This window comes from Lonchura striata, chromosome 1A (assembly GCF_050655825.1).
Source record: "Lonchura striata isolate lonStrDom1 chromosome 1A, ASM5065582v1, whole genome shotgun sequence".
Taxonomy (NCBI): Eukaryota; Metazoa; Chordata; class Aves; order Passeriformes; family Estrildidae; genus Lonchura; species Lonchura striata.
The window spans coordinates 48,412,991-48,434,013 of NC_140741.1; the positions used below are offsets into that span (position 1 = coordinate 48,412,991).

Sequence of the window (21,023 nt, forward strand, 5' to 3'; positions counted from 1 at the left end):
ATTTCAGTGGCTCTTGATCAGCAGCTCATACAGCTCAATTGCTACAAGGAATGTGTTATCCACTCTATTACTAATGAGCTGTTAGAGAGTTGTTTTACGGTTGATGTGATATGAAAGTGAAGGTATTTTTGTCTTGCAACACCATCAAAGTAATTTTAAAAGAAATACACAATTACAGAAAAGGGCAAGAAAAATAAAGAGTCAGCTAGCCTCCAGGCAGAATAATATTTAGGAAAGCAAAGATGTAGTGCCTATGTTAAAGTAGACAAGCCAAGAAAAGAAATTGCTATGTATTGGAGCCAAAGATTATAGAAAATTCCTTTCTATTACAACTGAAGAAACTACAATAGTAGTAATGTGGCCAAAAGAGCAAAGATCAATAGCAGAAGACTATTGGATGGTGAGGGTTATAACAATATTATGACAAAGAAAAGCTAGCAGCATTTGCCAAACTTTGCTTGACAAAGGCTAGGATCACTGGGACTGGCAACACATAAGACATTAATGAGGCCACAGTAATTCAACAGTCCTTTTAAGCATCACATATGACTTTCTGAAGCATTTAATCTCTTCAGTGATTGATCAGAAAATATTAATATGCACTGGATTTTTTGTTTCGGCATAGGTTGGACTTGATGATCTTAAAGGTCTCTTCCAACCTCATTATTCTGTGATTCTGTGATTCTGTTTAAAGTCTCTTACCTTTCATGAAATTAATTTATAGGGCTGTGCTCATAACAGAGGACTGGACAAGTGGCAGACCTTGAGTCAAACAGGGCATGCAAGGAAATTCTGACTAGCCCCTGGAACATCCTGCTGCTTTATGCTAAGCCAATTTTACAACCCACTATAAACTAATGGTGGAAAGCAAAAGTTAATTTGATGTAAGCCAAAAAAAAGCATTGAGAAACATTGAACAAACTTGGCTGGCCAGCCAAATGAACTGGTGGCATTGCAGAAGAAGAAAGATAAATTACATGAGAACAAGAGAAAGGGCTTGACTGCGGCATGGACAGTTGGGAACATTCAAGTCTGGCCTGGAAATACAGTCAGTGTTCAAGTTGTCCTTGTTCATCAGTTTAATAGCACATGAATATGGAAATGCCAAAGTTGCCCTTAGGTACTAGTAGCTCAGATCAGAGGATTACAATAACTCAGCATTGATCTTGATATTCCTCACACTCTGCAATATGTTCCTCAGCACTGGAACTCTAAGGGATTTTTTTGTTAGAGGCGGCCTGCTTTGCGTATTTGTGCTATGCCTTAGATAGCAAGCCCTGAAAGATGCAAGCTAACTCAGTGCCCAGGACAGCTGCTTCATGTGCCTTACTCTCTACACCTACTTGACAGGAGGCTGCAGCCAGGTGGGTGTTGGTCTCTTCTCCCAGGCAACCAGCAACAGGACAAGAGGATACAGCCTTAAGCTGCACCAGGGCAAGATTAGGAAAAAGTTCATCACAGAAAGAGTGACTGGGCACTGGAATATCCTGTCAAGGGAGGTGGTGGACTCACTGTCCCTGGAAGTGTTTAAGGAAAGACTGGATGTGGCACTCAGTGTCATGGTCTGGTTGACAAGGTGGTGTTATGTCATAGGTTGGACTCGATGATCTCAAAGCTCCTTTCCAACCTAGCTAATTCTGTGATAGTCTTAATATGTTCTATCATAGTTTTACATGACATTAGAAGAGTTTTTTCATTATCTACAACATTCTTTAGTCCTTTACTTTGAATAAAGAAAAACTGAATATAAAAACATCCTACTTGTAGCACATGAACAGAAATAAATATGGCACTTGAAAATAAACTGCCTCTCTCTACTTTTTCTTATCATATTTATCACCACAACAAAGATGCACTGTTCTAACTACATAATATTATTGTCAGACTGAGTCTTGTATATTTTGAGAACCGATAGTGTAAATTCATTTCCTGGTTAAAATTTTTCCTGAAGTATTTTATTAAAAAAACCCTCATCATTTTGCCATAGGTGTACCTCTTTGGCAGAATAAGTTTATAGCTCAAGTCTCACATTAATTTCAGAATTTATAAAATGCTCTCATTTTGTAATGCAAAAATTTATTATGGCCATCTTAGTAATGAAATAGATCACTATTAAAGACTATAAAATGCAAATACAAATTATTAGGTTTAAATGCAAGAAAAGTGGAAAAAACCCTTCAGTGTTCCCTTGCTCCTACCTGACATGAAGGACTGGGCATAGAATGAACTGCCTAAAAAAGGTCCACAGAATCTCTGCCTTTGAAAGAGGAAACAGGATCACTGACAGTCACTGTAAATAACAGACTACCTTATTTTTGTAACTACCATACAGCCATTTTAAGCATTTGGAATTGTCTGGGAAATTCAATAGTTAATTCTATAAACGCCATAGTATTCCATCATGCTTACTGAGCAAGCTGAAGTAGAACACAACTTGCATTGACCAGAGGAAGAAAGTAATTAAAATAGAAAAAAACCCCAAACATTACTAAAGTAGCACTGTTCTGCAAGTATTTTTAATGGATCAGGCCCTCAGTCTTCTAAAATTAATTAATGCTTTAATGAAAGTTGTCTATTATCAAATCTAGTTTTTCTAATATCCAGCTAACCTGTATTTCAATTAAGACTCAAAGAGCCAAGAACTGATGAAGAGCACATCATAAATGATTTATGATGTCCTACTTTTGTGTATGGTACATTAATTATTCTGCTTAATTCAGCCATATGCTTTTTTAATTCATTCATTACCAAAAGCCTCACATTATAGTTATTTAATTAAATTTTATATCTATTTTCAGGCAGATTCTTACAAAGTATATTTAAAAATTAAAGCCACAATCAGATTTTTTATTCAGTCTATGGATTTCAAATCATATATCTACCTATTCAATTATTGCCCTATTACGTATTTCTTGAGGAGTCAGTTACTGTTATTTTGTTGGGTTTTTTTAAATTAATATATTGATTAGCATTCTAGAGATTTCTTGCTATTTCATTATTTATGTGGTCTTTTACATATGCAGTTTATCTTTCCCTCTTTGCCCAACTCCAGCCATTTGTGCCCAACCACAAATGTATACAGCATGCCAGAGGGGTGTTCCTACAGCTATTAGCCATCTTCCCTTCTCCCACAACAGCCCTCCTTTAGCAGAGATTCTACCAGGGTCAGAAATTAAGCATATGTCAGAGTAGCCAAGGGAGGAAGGGGAGAGATCTTTAACTAATGTAGCTACATTTTAAACAGAAAGGAGGGGGGAAAGGGGAGTATTTCTAATTTTCAATTTAGTTTCCATTGCAGGTACACACTCTTATTGTAGCTAATTAGGCAGAGCCATGGCATCCTGTAACCCCATTTTAGAGAAAGCTTTTGAGAAAGGTTTTGGGGACAATGTCTGCTTATTTTTCAATCATCAGCTTAAAACAAGGAATATAATTTCTACACTGTTGCAGCTTTACTTGGCCTAAAGAATAGAAAGGCTCTAAGAGTGCAGTATTTAAGGTCATTCTTCCACTCACTCAAAACATCCATGTTTTAAAGGACTCACAGCTCAGAAAACTGCACTACTATAAGACTATGTGTTACAGTACTGGAAAATAAACTGTTATAACATGAAATTACTTTTCTACAAGAAATTGAAATATCATATACATTTGTAAAGAGTAGCCTCCAGAGCAGTGTTCTTAGTTAGACAGCATACCATGTGTCACACAAAGAAAGCATACCAGCAACAATTTGGCTAAACAAAGCAGAAAGCTGTAAGTGGTGTCAGAACAACACAGGACCATAAAAGAAGTGATCCTTACTTCCCTGAGTGTGTTTTTAAAAAGAAAAGAAGATTACTAGTACAATTACTACCAGCAAAAAGATAACATTTATTCACACACAGAATCACTAGGTTGGAAAAGAACTTCAAGATCATCGAATCCAACCCAGCCCTAACACCTCAACTAGATCATGGCACTGAGTGCAATATCCAGTCTTTTTTTAAACACATCCAGGGATGGTGACTCTACCACCTACTCAGGCAGACAGTTCTAGTACTTTATCACCCTTTCTGTAAAAAAAGTTTTTCCTAATATCCAAACTATATTTCCCTTGGTGCAGCTTGAGACTGTGTCCTCTTGTTCTGTCAGTTGTTGCCTGGTGAATGAGACCAATCCCACCTGACTACAGCCAGGGACTACTCCTTTCAGGGAGCTGTAGAGAGTGATTAGGTTACCTCTAAGTCTCCTTTTCTCCCAGCTCCTTTAGTTGTTCCCCATAGGGTTTGTGTTCCAATCCCCTCCCCAGCCTTGTTGCCCTCCTCTGGACATACTCAAGGTACTTCTGAAAGTACCAACAGAAAAATGGGCAAAAAAATGAAATAAATGATATTAAATTCAATCATTGATATTGTAGAAATTTAGTGTAGCATATTTTAAATGTGAAAAAAAAATTTACATTGTCATTGATTTCTAAGCTACAGTTTACTAACAATGACTATTCCCAAGGAGAACACGTGATCTCAGCCAGATTTGTACAAAGCAGACGTTCCACTATTATTCTCCAACAGCTAAAAAAGGTTGAAATGTAAATCTGTTAAAATTAATGTTTAAATAAATATTGACATAATATACAGTCAACCACCTTTCTACACTATTAAACACTATTATTTTAGCAGTCTTGATATATAGCAGTCTTGATACATACCCCTGACACTCTTCATGATGCAACTATCCTATACTCAATTTAAAGCACTGTATCCACTAAAGGTATTTTCCACCAGTTTATTGTGGTGCAGAGAAAAGCAAGAATTAGCTCCATTACAAATCATGAGTCATGGCTGACCTTCAAAGGAAGGACAGTGAAACACCACTTAAATGCTTTCAGCAACAAGACAAAAGACAGACAAGAATTTGTACCTCTCTGCTTACTTCCCTGGATTATTCCCCTTTCCATTAACCATTTTGATTTTGAGGTGACTGAAAAAACAAACATGATTAACCTGAGAGCTATGCTATCACATTTAAACCCCAGTATCATCTGAGCCTGTGGATTTAATTTAAGAATCCATTATTTATTCTTCACAAAAGATATGCCAAAGTGCAGAAACACCAAATCTAAGAAGCATTTTAAAAGGTAAATTCAGATTATAATCTTCTCCTCCAAGATATTGTTTGGCTGATTCAAATACTGATTGGCTTATTCAAAATTTTAAAACTGTGTTTTAAAAATTACATATTAATGTCATGATGATATAAAAATAATGTGGCTTTTAATTTTTCAAAAGCAGTTTTTAGAAGGCTTAATATTTAAGGGGTTACATACAAGAACACATTATGAACCATCTATTAAGGAACTTTATAGAAACTGTCACTTTTCCTGACAACAAAGTCAGAAGTGAAGAACCAGAAGGATTATTCCAGAGGCTGAATGGCCAGATCCAAAAAAACATTGACTGATAAGGAAACATATACTGTCTTGCTGTCTTTTATCTGAGTGCCCTTTATCTGCCTTTTAAATGTTTCTGTAGGGGACTTGGTTTTCACAAACACAGGTTCTGAGGGTGCTAAAAGAATTTTTAAGTGTTTCTGGATTCTTTATTCCTGAACATTATCAACACAATGCACAGATTTATTGTGGAAGTTGTCACTGATTTTCTATTCAGGTGTCTCATGCTCCCAATAGGGCCATCTAGATTATTTATGATTTTGAACATAAAGCATGTGTGATTCTAGTGATGGCACCTGTAACTCTGCATGCCAGGAATTTTTTGCTTTCCTTAGTCCAATTTAGACAGTCATAGGTTTCCACTCACTTGTAAGAGGAAAAGAGAACATTGATAGAGGTAGAGCAATCTCCTGAACTTCTGAAGTACAAGCCTGTCTGTACTGCTCTAGGTAATGAAGTCAGTGCAATTCCAACCAGTGAGGAGTCCTCTGAACTCAAACACCAAAACAACCAAAGTGCAGTTTGGATATTGTCATTAAAAAGCAAAAGACTTTACACTACTGTCTAAATCTCTGTGTCTTTTCTTCTTTTTTTCTGGAATTCAATACAACATGGCGTAGAAACAGTATAGAAACATTCTCCAATCAGAGGAATAAATGGGACCATGTAAGAAATAAGGGCGGGGGGGGGGTGAGTGTCTCTGGGGGTTTTGTTGTTTGTTTGTGGGGTGGGGGGGGAATCCCTCTTTTGGACAACAAAACACATACAAGACATTTGTACTGGATCAGCCCAAGAACAACACTTCTTTGAATTTTCAGTTACTCGAAACAATGTCATTTGGGTCAAACTAATAATTTCATCTGCGAGTTTGAGAAAAGTGATGCTTTCTACCCCTTAGTTCAGCAACTAGATCACATGAAATGAGAAAAAGCTCAAATTCAGTTTTCTCCCCTACCTCCTTTAGAGCAAGGCTTTGAGCCAGATCTCCCACACCTGGGTATACAGCTTAAGTAACACTGAAGACCTTTGCTTTGTCTGCAACTGTATCTGAATTTGATTTCATGGAAATGCTTTAAAAAATTTAAAATTATCAATTAATAAAGATTTTTCCTAGAAGACAAAATTCACATATTTGAAAAATAGGACAACATAAGTAGATTCTGTTCTGCTACACACAGGTATTTAATTTATAGTTGGGATTGGCCACTAACATGAATACAGAGTTGAAAGAAATACGGAACAGCTGGCACCTCCTTTTGAGATAAACTGTTCAAGGCTAACTGTCAATAAAACCTTAGGCTTTAGCTTAAAAACATATAACATGCCTGCTCCTGAAATCCTGTTTTCATTTAAACAGTGTAGCTTATGAAAAAAATTAAATTACTTCAAGAAGTATCTTCACTAAAAATGCAGGAAAAGGAACTCTGTGATTAAAGAGGATATGGGCAATTTGTGAAAGATATGACCAGCTTTTGTGCAAGTGTAACATCCCACTGAATGTTATAAAAGCACCCCCTAAGTTGCCATCAGTAAGATAATCAATCAAAGCACTATGTTGAATATCCTACTAACATTCTTTTAGCATTTTGAAAATGAGATGAAAAGAAGTGCCCTAAGGAGATTTTAGTGCATGTTACAACCAACCTAATGCAATCATTCCTGTTTTCCACAAAGACTGACAGCAAACACAATACCATGCTAATGGTTCAGTATGCAATTATCCCTGCTGAAGTGCACAGAAGGAAGCAGAAAGCAAATGAGGCCAACTAATGCAGACTCTCTAGATTTCTTTGTGCAAACAAAATCCAGAATGACAGAGCTGCAGGCTACTAGGTCTATTTGGAGGGCTTGCTGCAGATATGTTATGTCAAGTATAATAACTTAAGGAGTAATGGTGAGCATCAATCTCTTACTAGAAGGTGGATTTGAGTCTAGAAGCCAAATACTGTGAAGACCTGATATTTGAGGTCACAATGTAAAATGTAAAAAGACAAAACGGAGATTAGAACTATCACACTAAGTGTATTGACTGATACTGCCTACTCTTGAAATGTGTGACTAACATTTAGAGCTTGTTAACAATTCAGCACTGTTATTATAATAAGATCTTAAAATTTCACTAACAGCATGGCACTAGTCCTCTGCTATTCCAAGCATTGCACAAATACATGACCTGGAAATGGAGATGGATACAGTTTATACTTCACTAAGTTCTAAGATCTTTCACCTCAGAAAGCTCCTTTGAGAAGTCACTGCAGAGATATGATTTTCTATTTATGCCTTCTTGTCCTGGGCTAGTGCCAACCCCTTTCTTTGGCCAGCAATAACAGATGTTCAGTGACAAAACATGACATTTGACTTTTTGTTATATTTCATAGATAGTTAACTTGGATGTTTGCCCCAGCACTGTTTGATTGACCTGTCATTTGTGGACTACTTTTTCTCCTCACTCATATTTTTTGCCTTATTTTAATAGTTTTATCTTAATATACTTTCAAAAGTATTTTGACCATGTCTTCACAAGGTCTACAGAGGGAGTGAGCTTAGGGTACTCTTACCAGCCAGGAGGAGTAAGATGCAAAGAGCCCTCTGAGTTGCAGCACTAAACTGTGTATGATCTTCCCACACACACAGGTAAATGAGGGTTTTTTTGAGTCAGAATTGACAGACTCGGGGCTGTGCCCTGGGTCAGGCACAGTATTCAAAAAAGCATCTCCTTAGTCACTTCTATGATTGAAATATAGCATAATTACATCTAGAAATACATAGAACTACATATACATGCATCTACACCTATCCCAGTGAAAATCAGGGCATTGCTGTACAGGGTGTGATGGGATGATAAACATATCATTTTGAATAACTTTTAAATTGACCATAGTATAATATATCATGCAACACATGATGCAAAGCATCAAGTCACTTGGTTCAGAAACTGTGCCTCTTCTTTTTTAAGAACATCCCCAATCCTTTCTACTTTTCTAGGTCCCAAAGAAAATTACTTTTATTCTGTGGTCTCCTGAAAGTAATCCTAAATTTCTGTCTAGTGGATCATGCTTAGCTATCAACACTTCTCACAGACTTCTATGCATATTTATCAGACTGAGACGGTAACATTGCAAGATACCTTTACTGATTGTTCAGCATGGCCTTACTGGGCCACTTAACTGGGTGGATGCTGAGCCAGAAGAGGCTGACACAAGGATTTGAGAGATGAAAAAGTTCCTAACGAAGAGAACTGAAGAAAGGAAGGGATTTCATCTTATGTATTCAGCATCAGGAAAAAGAATAATTAGAGATTCTGGAAAAACAGTCAGTCAAGTGGACAGCTGGGGGAAAAGTGAAAAAGGCTATAAGTGAAAAAACATTATCAGAGCATCTTCTTGTCTTGCAAGGGATTCTTAGAAGGTCATTTACCTTCTGGCATGCAGAAAGATCACACACAACTTGATGCTGTGACTCAGACTCTCTCTGTCCTACTCCTCTCATTCAGTAAGACTCAGTGACTTACCCTTGAAAAAGAAGACATCTTGTATTTACCAAATTGCCAGTGAGAAGAAACATCCATTTTTAATTTAAAGAAAAGTAAAATATAAATTCTACAAAACTTAGAAAATTACCTAGTGCTCTTTGTTCATGAAGGGAAATCTACATTAAATGTCTTCACAAAAGAGGCAGCTATAGGGAAAACATTTTTTGGACTAAAAATAATTGTAAGCATTGGATGCCCCCACCTTTTTATCAGAATCTTTTCATAGAGTTCTTCTTATGGCCCCCCAACAAAACTAGTCAGTGGAGAGAACTGCAACACTCAGAAGACAGGGTATATGGTAGACCGGCTCCCATTGTTTCACTGGTCTTTTCAAGGAAGAAGCAAGTGGATGTCTTGTGTGCTCCTAGAGGAACTTAGAGACAACATTTCACATGGAAGCCATGACTTCATAAAGCATACAAAGAATCAGAAAAATAGACATTTCCAGCAGAAAAGGGGTGTGGGAAGGTAAAATAAAATTTAGTAACAAATAATTTAGACATATTCTGCTTTTTGATGCTGGAAATTAAACCTGGCACATCAGGATATGGGGAATTAAAGGAGAAATAAACTTATACATCTAAGGCCATGTCATCAAGTGAGCAAAAGATGTGTCTTTTCTGAGTATGTAGTATGAAGAAAGTTATATAAGAGAATACAGCAGTACTTATGAGATGAATCTAACATAAGTGCAAAAGCAGTTCTGCTGTGGTTTCACAGCCACATGGTTTTCAGCTACCCAAACCCAAGAAGCCCACTTATTTGAACTGTGCCTAGATTTGGAAAGGATTTACACATTATTTCAACATAAAATATGTTGTTTAAGCTGGGATCAGATCCAGATTAAGATGTCACTAAATGTACATGTCTGTGTGTGAGTATGAGTATATATAAATAGGTAGTCAGTGTGCAGTTGTGCCAAAGCACCCATTATCATCAATATGAATCTTGTCATTATGGCCATTTGGAATTAGGGAACTCACCCTGAAGCAGATATCAAGGCTGTATTATGCTAGGAGATTAAATGCATCTGGAACTATTTTCTGGCTTGTGAGAAAACTGATGTGGAAATGGTCTATGTCAGTAGTAATCTCCAAATCAGGATGATCACATCTAGTCTGCTTATTGGATATGATCTCTGATTACTATATTAACGCCCTAGTAATCCAGAAAGCACTTAGAAACATGCTAGATATCTTAATAGAACCAGCTTGAATATCTCGTTCCCACATGAATACCTACTTATAGATACATATATTGTTGTGCTTTATTCTTCCACTGAATCCTCTCTCAAAGTAGTAGCACCTGAAGTTCCTCCTTGTGCTCTTCAGCATGCTTGAAAGTAAATAGTTGAAATATTGGAGACAAAATAGACGTGATATTATGGGAAAGCTATAACTCTGAGGGTTACAGCCCTACACAAAATGCCATGGAAAAGGCAAAGAAAGCTCTATGTGGCTGTCGGTGAATCATATGTCCCATTGACATTAGCTGAAGGAGACTAATTAAATAAATTCAGTTCAGTAACACTCATGTAAATCAAACAAAAATTAAGAGATGAGCTTAATTTTAGGCTACAAAACAGCACTGTGAAATTTCTAAGCAACAGAAAAAGGAACAGATTTCATGTTTATATAAGAAGGTGTATAGTAAGAGTGAGGTGTGAAAGGGAAAATTTTGATATATTGAGCAAGTTTATTACCTTTATATCCCTGAAACACTTCACAGGATGGAAGTGAAAGTGCCTCGGTCCAATCTTGGTAGAATACACTTTTGTGCCTGCGGGAGGCTTTGGACAGACCAAACTACATCAGGTTACAAGGGATGATGTTTTAGCATATCCAAGAGGTGATAATTTAGACCTAGTCTGAGCTGTAACCTTTACTACAAGTCCTTCTGCTTTTCACTCAAGTTCAGCCACACTTATATATGTTTGTATGTGTTTTGGTTTTTTTATTAGACAATATTTTCTATCATAAGTAATTATCCACATTCTCTTCCCACTTTCCACGTACTGTCTTGACCTTTGTGGTTCTTACATTCAGAATTGGAAAGACTTGGAATAAAGACAAATAAACATTTTGAGAACTTGTTCACTGCACTACTAATTCTCTAAAACCTTCAAAGAGTATATGGTTTCTGAAATGCAAGATAAAAGCTTACAAATAGAAAACCCAAGTATTACAAAAAATTATGTAATTCTATATGTTATCCAAGCAATTTTCAGATGATTTAGTCTCACATCATCTAGGGAGACAGCTAAACATAACATATGGGTAAGCACTAAGGCATTTTTAGAACAGTCAAAATGTCTCTAAGAGCTCTGAATTATCCTCACTTCCTTCAATAAACAAGGTGAACTGAAAACACACACACACACACACACACCTCAACAACAGGAACTTAATATCAGGTAACGTGATTGCCTTTAATTATATAAAACTCCCTCCCAGAAAATAAATACCTCCTCTTCCTCACTTAGGCAAACAAGCACAACAGTATCCCATTTCAGTAAAATTATTCTTAATGTGTTCTTTATTGTTAGAGTCACAAAACATCACTTTTTGACATAATACCTGCAGAATTCTTGGCTTCATAGCACTCTGCTGTGCATTGGCAATATTTTCCTTGTCAGATGGTTTAGTCCTTAGCATGAAATGTAATCTTGTATTAGTTCTGCATTAGGCATCCATTCACCTTACCTTTCCACCTTAATCATTAATAAAATGGACCTTAAGTCACTGAAATTAGCTTGAATTCAGTTTCCTCTCCTCTGCAGAGCCAACAGAGCATAGATTTATTAAAAAAAAAAAATGTCGCTGGCTTTCACACTAAATCACAATGTGCACCCGTCATGTAACTGGATTATAGGAAGCACTAACAGTAGCACCTGCCCTTTCAAGTTGAGCAACCAACAACATTGCTAAAGGCTGGAACAAAAAGGGTCAGCCAGGGCAAAACAACAAACATTGACACTTGGTCTATATATTAAAAACCAGAAAGCAACAACAGGCAGTAAGTGCTAATTCAAAACAAAGAGGGAGGAATATACATGCAATTCAAAACAAACCAGCTTCCCTTGGTAATTACATTAACACTACAATCCACTTCTGGTGATATTCAAGAGGGAGAAACAGTATGTTGAAATGCAGAAGCCTGGAAAGAGCAGAGTGTGCTTGGATGATGGCAACCACCCTGTTGAGGGACAGCTGCCCTTTTAAAGGAGGCATCTTCAAAATTTTGATGGCGGGATTAGTCCAATGAACTGTCTGACTCACAGCATTTTGGCTTCAAACATACACTTCCCCAAAGGCTTTTTCTGAAAGGATGACATTAGAAATAAACCAAAACCACTGTCCTTCAGCACATCCAGAGACAGCTGAAGAACCTAAGCAATAAAGATCTTTCATGTCATGATTAGCTCATGCAGTTATATCTCCCTTTAAAACACATATGGTTCTCAGCCAGAACAGAAGGATTCAGAGCAGCAGCTCCATCCTAGAAATGCAGTAGCAAAGCCTCAGACCAAAGTCACTTAATGAGAACTTAATATAGATTTAATGGACCTTTTTTTAATGTGAATTTATCTGCCAATTGAAAATCTGCCTCATTTAGCTTTTAATGCAGGCACAGAGGCAGTCAGCTAAAATAAGGGCAGCCCTAGAATATTTTGCAGGATTCTTCCATTATTAGTTGAGAACCAGGTCTCCAAAACTGTGCAAAACCCTACTAAAATAACAATTCATAGGTAACAGTGTCATCTAATTAAAAAAAAGCAAGGTCATGCCTATTCTGAGTTCCCTTCCTAATAGAAAGGTTTCACCTTAAGCAGAAGTGAAATAATGCTTGCAATGGAAAGAAGAGAGCAGGTACCTTCACTACAGAGTTGGCCCTGCTGGCTTAGGCTAGCTTTGAGGATAGATACACCCAGCTTGCTTGGCATCTCCTTCCCTTGATCAATAGCATTCAGTATTGGGACTCTGTTTGCAGTTGACGTGTCCCCAGTAAAGCAAGACTGACAGTCCCTTAATTTGCTCTGATATGGGTACTTCCACATAGCTAGTTCACTAACAATGCTAGCCATCAGATAAGGAGGTCTTGTTTGTATGGGATGCAACAAGTCCAGAGCACAGCTTTTTGAGCCTAGTTCCCTGACAGTACTTTTTATCTGCTCAAATTAATAATGGGCAAATAAAACTTCTACTGTCTCTTTTTTACCCTGATTATTCTTTTCATTGTCACTACTCTATTGCATTTGGTGCATTTATGAGGGCAGATCTCTAGAGTACCATACAGGGAACTCGTATGGTATTCTGAAACACTTGGTGTGCTAACATGCTCTTGTGTTCTGTGCTCTATTTTCCTTGTTTGTAAGGTCCATTCTCCTTTAATCTATCATCTTCCTCTGAAATGAGCAATTTGAAGATTTCACTTTAATCTTTATTAGTTCACTGTAATAAGTGCACAAGTCATTATAAGTGGCTCTTCTTCCCTCCAAGAATCAAGGAGAGCTGCCTACATGTGGGGGTGAGGAAAGCGGTGTTTGTGCAGAACACATACAGACTGTACCATACACCCCACCAAGGACAGCTCTCCTGACAGCAGTCTGCTCCACTGGCACAAAGGGTGAGGATGCAGCAGAGCAGCATCAGTATATGGTTAAACTGACATGCCCTTCAGTGCAGGAAGGAGCACTGCCTTCACCATCTTCAGAATGGGAAAGGTCACACACTGAGTTAACTGACAGTGGAGGGTCCCCAGTCCATATGTCCCAGAAGACGTGCATACACCAACAAAAACAAAGTTCTTGTTCTTTGCAAGAAACAGGATTTTTTTTCCAAACAGCTAAGTAAGCATAATGGTGGATTTACCAGAGGAACAGAAGTGAATGAAACCATTATGTTACCCTTTAAAATCTCACTGCCTCTGTAGAATAGTACCCTGAAGTACATTTTCTTGTGACCTATGCAGAATACATTTAAAGCTTACCCAGTATAAACTGTGCAAACATCAGTCAAGACAAGAGGATCAACAGTATCTGAGGCAAAGGCAAGGTCTTTACCTGCAGAGAGACTATATTCTGTACTGGTTCACCAGATTGTTTATTAATCCGGGTGTGATTATATGAATGTAAATTCCACCAAAGTGAAGAAATTCAAGACAAGTGGTCATTATTTAGATTTAGATGATCAGTCAGGCTACCCAAAGTTGCAACCCATCTTTATTTAAATACAGGCTATTCTAAGAAATAAAAGTTTATTCTAAAAAAAATTATTCTTAAAAAAAGCTTTCCAAAACCCAGAAAAAGTCACTTACCACAATAATCACATTCGTTGTAGGAATGGGAAGATTCTCCACTTCCAAATCTTGACCAGTCATTGCTAAGAGATTGAGGGATGGGTCATAAACAGACCTAGGGAAGGCTGATTTAACAATTATTGCAGGGTGCAACTTGCTTATTTTGGTGTGGGAAGAAGAACGGAAATTTTGTTTGGAATCCTTATAGCTGTCTGTATCCAAACTTTTCTCCACACTCTCCACATGGTGATAAATAAACACAGGTTTTCCACTCTTTCGCTGATGAATTGCCAAAAAGTGATCACTATCTCCAGAAAAGCAGCCTGTAGAAAGAGAAGAGTAAGTTTAGAACGTCTCTCTTGGCTATTCTGTAGATGGCACTGGAATTTCAATGAGATCTTTGCCTTCTGAGAAATTTGGAAAAATACTTTTTGAATACAAGAATTCACTTTAAATCTTACAATGTGTTTTCAATAGCAATAGATTAACAGGACTACAGAGTCTACTAAGCATGTGAAGTGTACCACATTCTTAAGCTCATTTTCACAGGGCTTTAAAAATGTTATTTATATTTCCAGCCATGGCTACATTTAAAAAAATTATATGCAAAAGCAGAACACATGCTGAGTCAAGTTCAACTTCTGTATTGATATCAACTTCAGTCGGAAAACTTATGCAGTCAACTTCCTGATGCATTTTATCACCCAGTAATATCAAAGATGATAATAGCAGTGATCATCTGTTATAAATGGGCCCTTAAGGAGAAAAGGTAAAGAACCTGATCAAAAAATCAGATTTAAACATGTGAGAAAATTCAGATGAGTCCATAATCCAAATTCTGCAGTCCTTGTTCAGCTGCTTGTATCAGGAGACCTTTTAGCCCCTTATGCCAACTCTTATTATGACCCAAACTTCACTCAAGGACTGTCTGGCTAGCCAATGGATCATCTGGCCCTCTGCAAAGGAGATACTGGTGTGTGGCCATACCTTGCATACCTTGGTGCTGGGCACAAAGAACTCTCTTAGATTAGGGAACTGGAGACAGGGGACTCAAGCATTGCTAATGAGGAGTTAGAGTTGCGCTTGTTCAGCCTCAAGAAAAGATGGCTGAGAGGGGACCTCATCAATGTCTATCAGTATCTGAAGACAAGGTGTAAAGAGGGTGAATCCAGGCTCTTCTCAGTGGTGACCAGCAACAGGTCAAGAGGCAATGGGCAGAAACTGAAGCATAGGAAGTTCCACCTGAATATCAGGAAGAACATCTTTACTGTGTAAGTGACTGAGCATCGGAACAGATTGCCCAGAGAGGTTGTGGAGTCTCCCTCACTGGAGACACTCAAGAAAGATCTGGATGAAATCTGAAAGTGTTTTCAGATGACCCTGCTTAAGCAGGGAGGTTGGACCATGTGGGATGGGACCCACTGGTCCCTTCCAATCATACCCATTATGTGGTTCTGTAATTACATGGGTTTAACTAATTATGTGTTAGTAAAAAAAAATGCTATCTTTTGAAAGACAAAATACTTTCTGATGATGCTTTTATAGGAGGAACTAACACTAAATTTTTATTTGGTTTTCAGTTTTGTTTTCTTTTTTGGTTTTTTTGTTTTTGGGGGTTTTTTTGTGGATGAAAAATAGTGAATCTTCAGTGCCTTTATGCTGAACAGAATAGCTACAGTTCAGCTCCCAGTCTGGAAGGCAGTCTATCTGACCAGAAAAATAGTCAAGGATCAGCTGCCTCACAGATACTGAAGCTCACAGTAACTGAAGCTGCATTAGCCACCTCCAGAAAAAAACTCTAAGAAACCTGTTATGGTAGAAAAGGGACTTTGTGTTCTGAGAGAAGTGAACCCAGAGAGCTCAGTCTGATCAGCCTGAAATTTCCTCTTCAGATGCTGCTGGAGTTAATGGCAGTGTTAAATTTCAGAGCTTTATTTTTAGTTAAAAAAATATAAAATAAATCTTATTTTAATTCTCATAATGAGCTATGAAGACCAGCTTAGCACCAACATTTCAATTCAGGGTGAACAAGAAATCAATTTGTTCTATTCAAACTGAATTTTTCTTCTGATTTTTTTTTTTTTTTTTTTTGCTCCTGTAAGCAAATCAAAATAATCAGTCATTTGCAGAGCTCTACCCAGTGCCCTTAGGAGGTTTCAGTGTAGGTAATTACATTCTGTTGACCTAATTTCCTCATGAAATTTCAGTCAGGGAAATCAAGGACAATACCTTATCTGTGCTATCGTATTGCTTTGCATCATTGAAAAATGCATTCTCTGTCAGTAGGCAGTGAAGCAATTTATAATATACATGAACAGAAAATCAATAGTAAAAAGACAGAACACAGATCATCTATTATAAAGTAAAATGCTAAACCTAAGACTACTCTTTCAAATGGCTGAAACAAACACAATCTCCTAGATGACCACGGAGGTCACATGCTTTCAGCTCTTGTCAGGTTTTTGACTGGGAAGACATCTGAAAGCAGGAGACAAAAAAGAGAAATTGCAGATTATAGTCTTAAGGACAGCTGAATTTCAAAACTTTTTAAACTTGCTGGGTTCTCATTAAGCTTTGTGGGTGTTGGCTTCATTGATAAAATCCTGAGGGCTGGTCTTAACTAGCAATTTAGAGAGTTGTGTCAGTGACAAAATAAAAATAAGGAAGCATCAGCACTTCTCATCATCACCTACTTCTCACAGTCATCTCTTTGCGATATTTATTTTCAAGTCTCCTTCACAGAAAACCAGTATTTCAAAACTGATCATACATAAGACAAAGGAATGTATCCACCAACACATTTGGTGAATCTTCTTTGCTTCCTTCATTCCTGCTCCCTTCTGAGGGTATCAAAGAAACTGTGATTCTCCTTGAATTCTTCGTATTGCATTTTCTACCCACTTCAATATTCCAACTTTTCCTCTTATTTCATTATTTTCACTGAATAAAGCAGGAAGTATTACAATTAACTACCAGCTTAAATTCTTCCCTGAATATTTTGGATTGAAAAAATAGTTAAAGGAACTACAGAAAAAGCTCATTTGTCCTTGAATCGCAATACTTTTTAATGGCAGAATCACCATTTGCTTCTAAATGCCAGACTTGCTTGTATTAGAATGCTAAATATCACATCAGTAGCACCAGTCCCTGCATTGGTCCAAACAACGTCCATTGTAGTAGATTTTCAACATGGACAACAAAATATATTGTCTAACCTGCAGTAATGATAAATTAAAAGTCTAATTACATAACATCACACTTTATACTCACACAAATTCTTTTTCATCAGCTAAGCACTCAGATGTTCAAATATGTTCCAAGAAAATTACTACACTGAATTTATCTGAGAAGCCCACACAGCCCAGGTATCTTAAGTAGGTTACAAACATCCACAGTGCTCCATGTGAAAAACTTCACTAAATTGTGTATAAATCCCTAACTACTACCAGACTTTGGCTCCCAGATTGCCATGGATGCCTCAGGTGACCCTCACGAAAGGGCCACCCTTGATACTACCAGGGAACCTAAACTTCCTCTCAATCTGATGAAGTGATAATGTATTCCTTCTTGACCCTCCAGACTTCAGCTCCAAACACAAGCAGTTAGGCACCAACCAGACACTTGGAGAATTAATGGTTAGAAATACCAGCACTTCTGCTACATAACACCTTCAAATATTTCCACTCTCTAACCCTCAAGGGAGAGAAGACTGTGATTCCTATATCAAACTCTCTACTTGTACAAAAAAGGAATATGCTTCTCTGCAGACACCAGGGAAACTGTCAGAAGCTATGAATAACTGATTTTGGTACCTTTTAAGCTTCAGATATTCCAACATACACAAAAATTCAGTAAATATGGTTTACGAAAAGGCTCCAAAAATATCATTCCTAGAGGTTTCTCTTCAATAAGCTTAGCAAGCTTTAGCCACAATTATGTTCTGATATTCTCTTCACACTACTCTGTTTGAACTCTACTTCAGGATGTAGAGTTATTTATGACTCACTTGAAATATTCACTCACTTGAAGTATAGTGCTGCTATTATCCATTAACTATAATAATTTTATTCCTTCTCCTAAAATTGTCTCCCCTCAAGTGTATTTACAAAGAATTATGTTTTATTCTGCCTCAGCACTGAGAACAGACTAGATGTTAGATTGTGATTTCATGCTGTTTCTTTTATACAAAAAAATGCTGAGTCCTCACCTACCTCTCAGCTAAATGTAGCTATCTTCATGTCAAGATAAATTTTATTTGTTCCAAAGTGAACAATAATCAATGGTTAATTTCAAACCCACGTCAGAACTTCTCTGAGCAGCAGGTTTGTTTTGTTCCTAGAAAACAACCAGTCCTATCTTCATGCAGATCACCTGAAGTAATAACCATTCCAGCTTCCTTTAGTAACAGAATCTGCACTATGATTCTCTACTAATCTGAACTGTTCATTCCACCCTCCAGTTTTTCTGTCTGTACAATGTAGTGACTGGTCACTACTCTTTAAGAGATTTCAGCTCCTGATGAATATTGCTCTTTCTTCCTCTGCTCTTTACCCATAGGTTAACTTTTCCTTCCTTGAAACTCCTCCGTGTCGCTGCTTTTCCTTAGATTTTTTTTTAACATGCTTCCAGCTTCCATGTTTATCCACTGTAAGCCCCTTCTTTAATTTAGCTGCTCTTGTACAAGAGTATTCTCTTTCCAGATATTCTCAAATTTAGTTGCATTTCCAATCCCTGGAGCTGTGCTTCTAGAACCTTTACCAAGTGTAACACTACATATTAAAGTGCAACAAGATGCTCTGGAGTGATGTAGAATGCATACTTTCTAAATCTGAACATCTTCACCACTTGTACTAGTTTCAGTATTTCTGTCATTGCCACCATTTGCCATCTCCTGAAAGGAAAATTGGACATGAAATTCCCTGTTCTGCAGAATCCAGCTGTTCTGCTTAATAGTCCAAAATATGTGTTCACGTCGTCTTAGTTATCTGCATAAACATACAAGATAAAACTATTTGTCATAAACTAAAAAGAGAAAAAATAATCTAATCTACAGAAGACTGATGGAGAATGGGACAGTAGAATTCCATATCAAATACACACACCATCCCAGTATATGGAAAGTATAAAATTTCCTCATGAAAAGAGATGGGTAAATCACAAGGATCCTTCTGAGCATTCTGAGCTCATGCTTCTGAGCCTGTCTCACACTACAAAGTTGCATTATATATGCAGAAAGGAAAGCCCATAATAAATAGTAAATCTGATGTGCTTGATATTCTGGGCACTTTTGACTGTTCCAGCTGGCCTCTGCTTGATAGAGAAAAACCTAAGGTTTCTTTAGACTGTCTTCACTCTCTAAATAGTTTCAGACAATTGACATTTTATCTCAAAGCAACCTGTCAGAAAATTATTAGACTCCTAATTCCCAAACACCTTCACTTTCACTAAAACAGACAGATAAAAAACTTCAAAGATAGTCAAGATCCATAAATCAGCCAGTAACACAGCAGCATGGTTTTTATCTCCTTAAAACATAAAAATATCAGAGGTTTACAGATATTTTATCTCTCATCCTCATTAAGGAAATGATGACTTGACTCCCTATTCACTCCACTCTCAGTCAGACAAGTTTTCTTTGCCAGCTCAGACCCAGGTTTCCCATAGCAGAGTCTCAGACCTCTGGTTCCTTTAAGTTTAACATGATACTTCAACACAAAACCACTCAAGCTGGGTGCTTCCCCTTTGACATCCTCTACAGCCAGAAACTAGAAATTTATTTGACTGGAAAACAAAAAAGAAAAGTCCCACTGGGACAACATAAACCTGACAGGGCCACGATAATGGTGTCTAAAGCAATGATGTGTGTCTGGAAAAACAACTTGAGGTAATTTCTTAAGTCTTATTATTTATCTTAATATGAATAAATCTGGTAACAAGTAATGCTCCTGAACAGTCATATTTTTCTATAATGAGATACATACTGTATATTTGTAAGCAGCGCAACCACCCCAAATCCACTGACAAAAGTGCTGTGCTGTATCTGACTAGTAAGTAAAATGCACAAATGAATATAGACACTGAATGCATTTATTTTAAACACCAAAATAGTACTTAATACTCTAGCACTATAATAACACTGAAGTCTTTTTATAGTTAAAAAAAAAACTTGGTATATTACACAGCTTGAGGTTTTTATGCTAAAAGCTGGAAATTGAAGGAAAAGAACCATAAAATGCAAATTCATTTCATAAGGGAACAACATGCTGAAACTTGATGGATTGCTTTCAAAGATAAATTTAATTTAAATGCAATTTGAGTTACAGTACTTAATGCTGTTGCCAACTTCTCATTTTCAGTAACAAAAATACTTACCAAATTTTGGTAATTAAATTTCGTACCCTGAGCTCCCCATGCTTTTTTCCTTTCTGTTTTGCACACCACTCTGAAAGAAGCTCTTTGTCCCATACAAACTTCCTTCAAACCTATAAATCAGCCCCAGACTGGACAGGCTTGGCTTTACCATCTCTTGCACGGTGGTTTATTATCTCTTGAGCAGCTACCCTAGTCACTGTGAGATGCAGGTCAATGTACTTATGCAGACCAATAATCAATCCTCTCCAATAACACCAAAGTTCTCACAGCTGGGAGATTCATTCCCTGCCTCTTTTTAGAACATCGAGATAGAAATGGATTCCCATTCAGAGCAGAGTTTGCAGCTCTCTCTTGTCTATACAAGGGCCAAGGAAGTGTTGGCCCACAGAA

The 21,023-nt window shown here is 37.3% G+C and overlaps 1 protein-coding gene across 1 annotated transcript in view; it reads right to left on the minus strand.

Moving 5' to 3' along the window:
* The window catches only part of PTPRR (protein tyrosine phosphatase receptor type R), a 144,426-nt gene that overhangs the window by 115,734 nt on the left and 7,669 nt on the right, over window positions 1-21,023 (minus strand). The window contains exon 2 of the mRNA XM_021528964.4: window positions 14,280-14,584. Coding sequence (XP_021384639.3) covers window positions 14,280-14,584 — 305 coding nt within the window. The remainder of the gene's footprint in view (window positions 1-14,279; window positions 14,585-21,023) is intronic.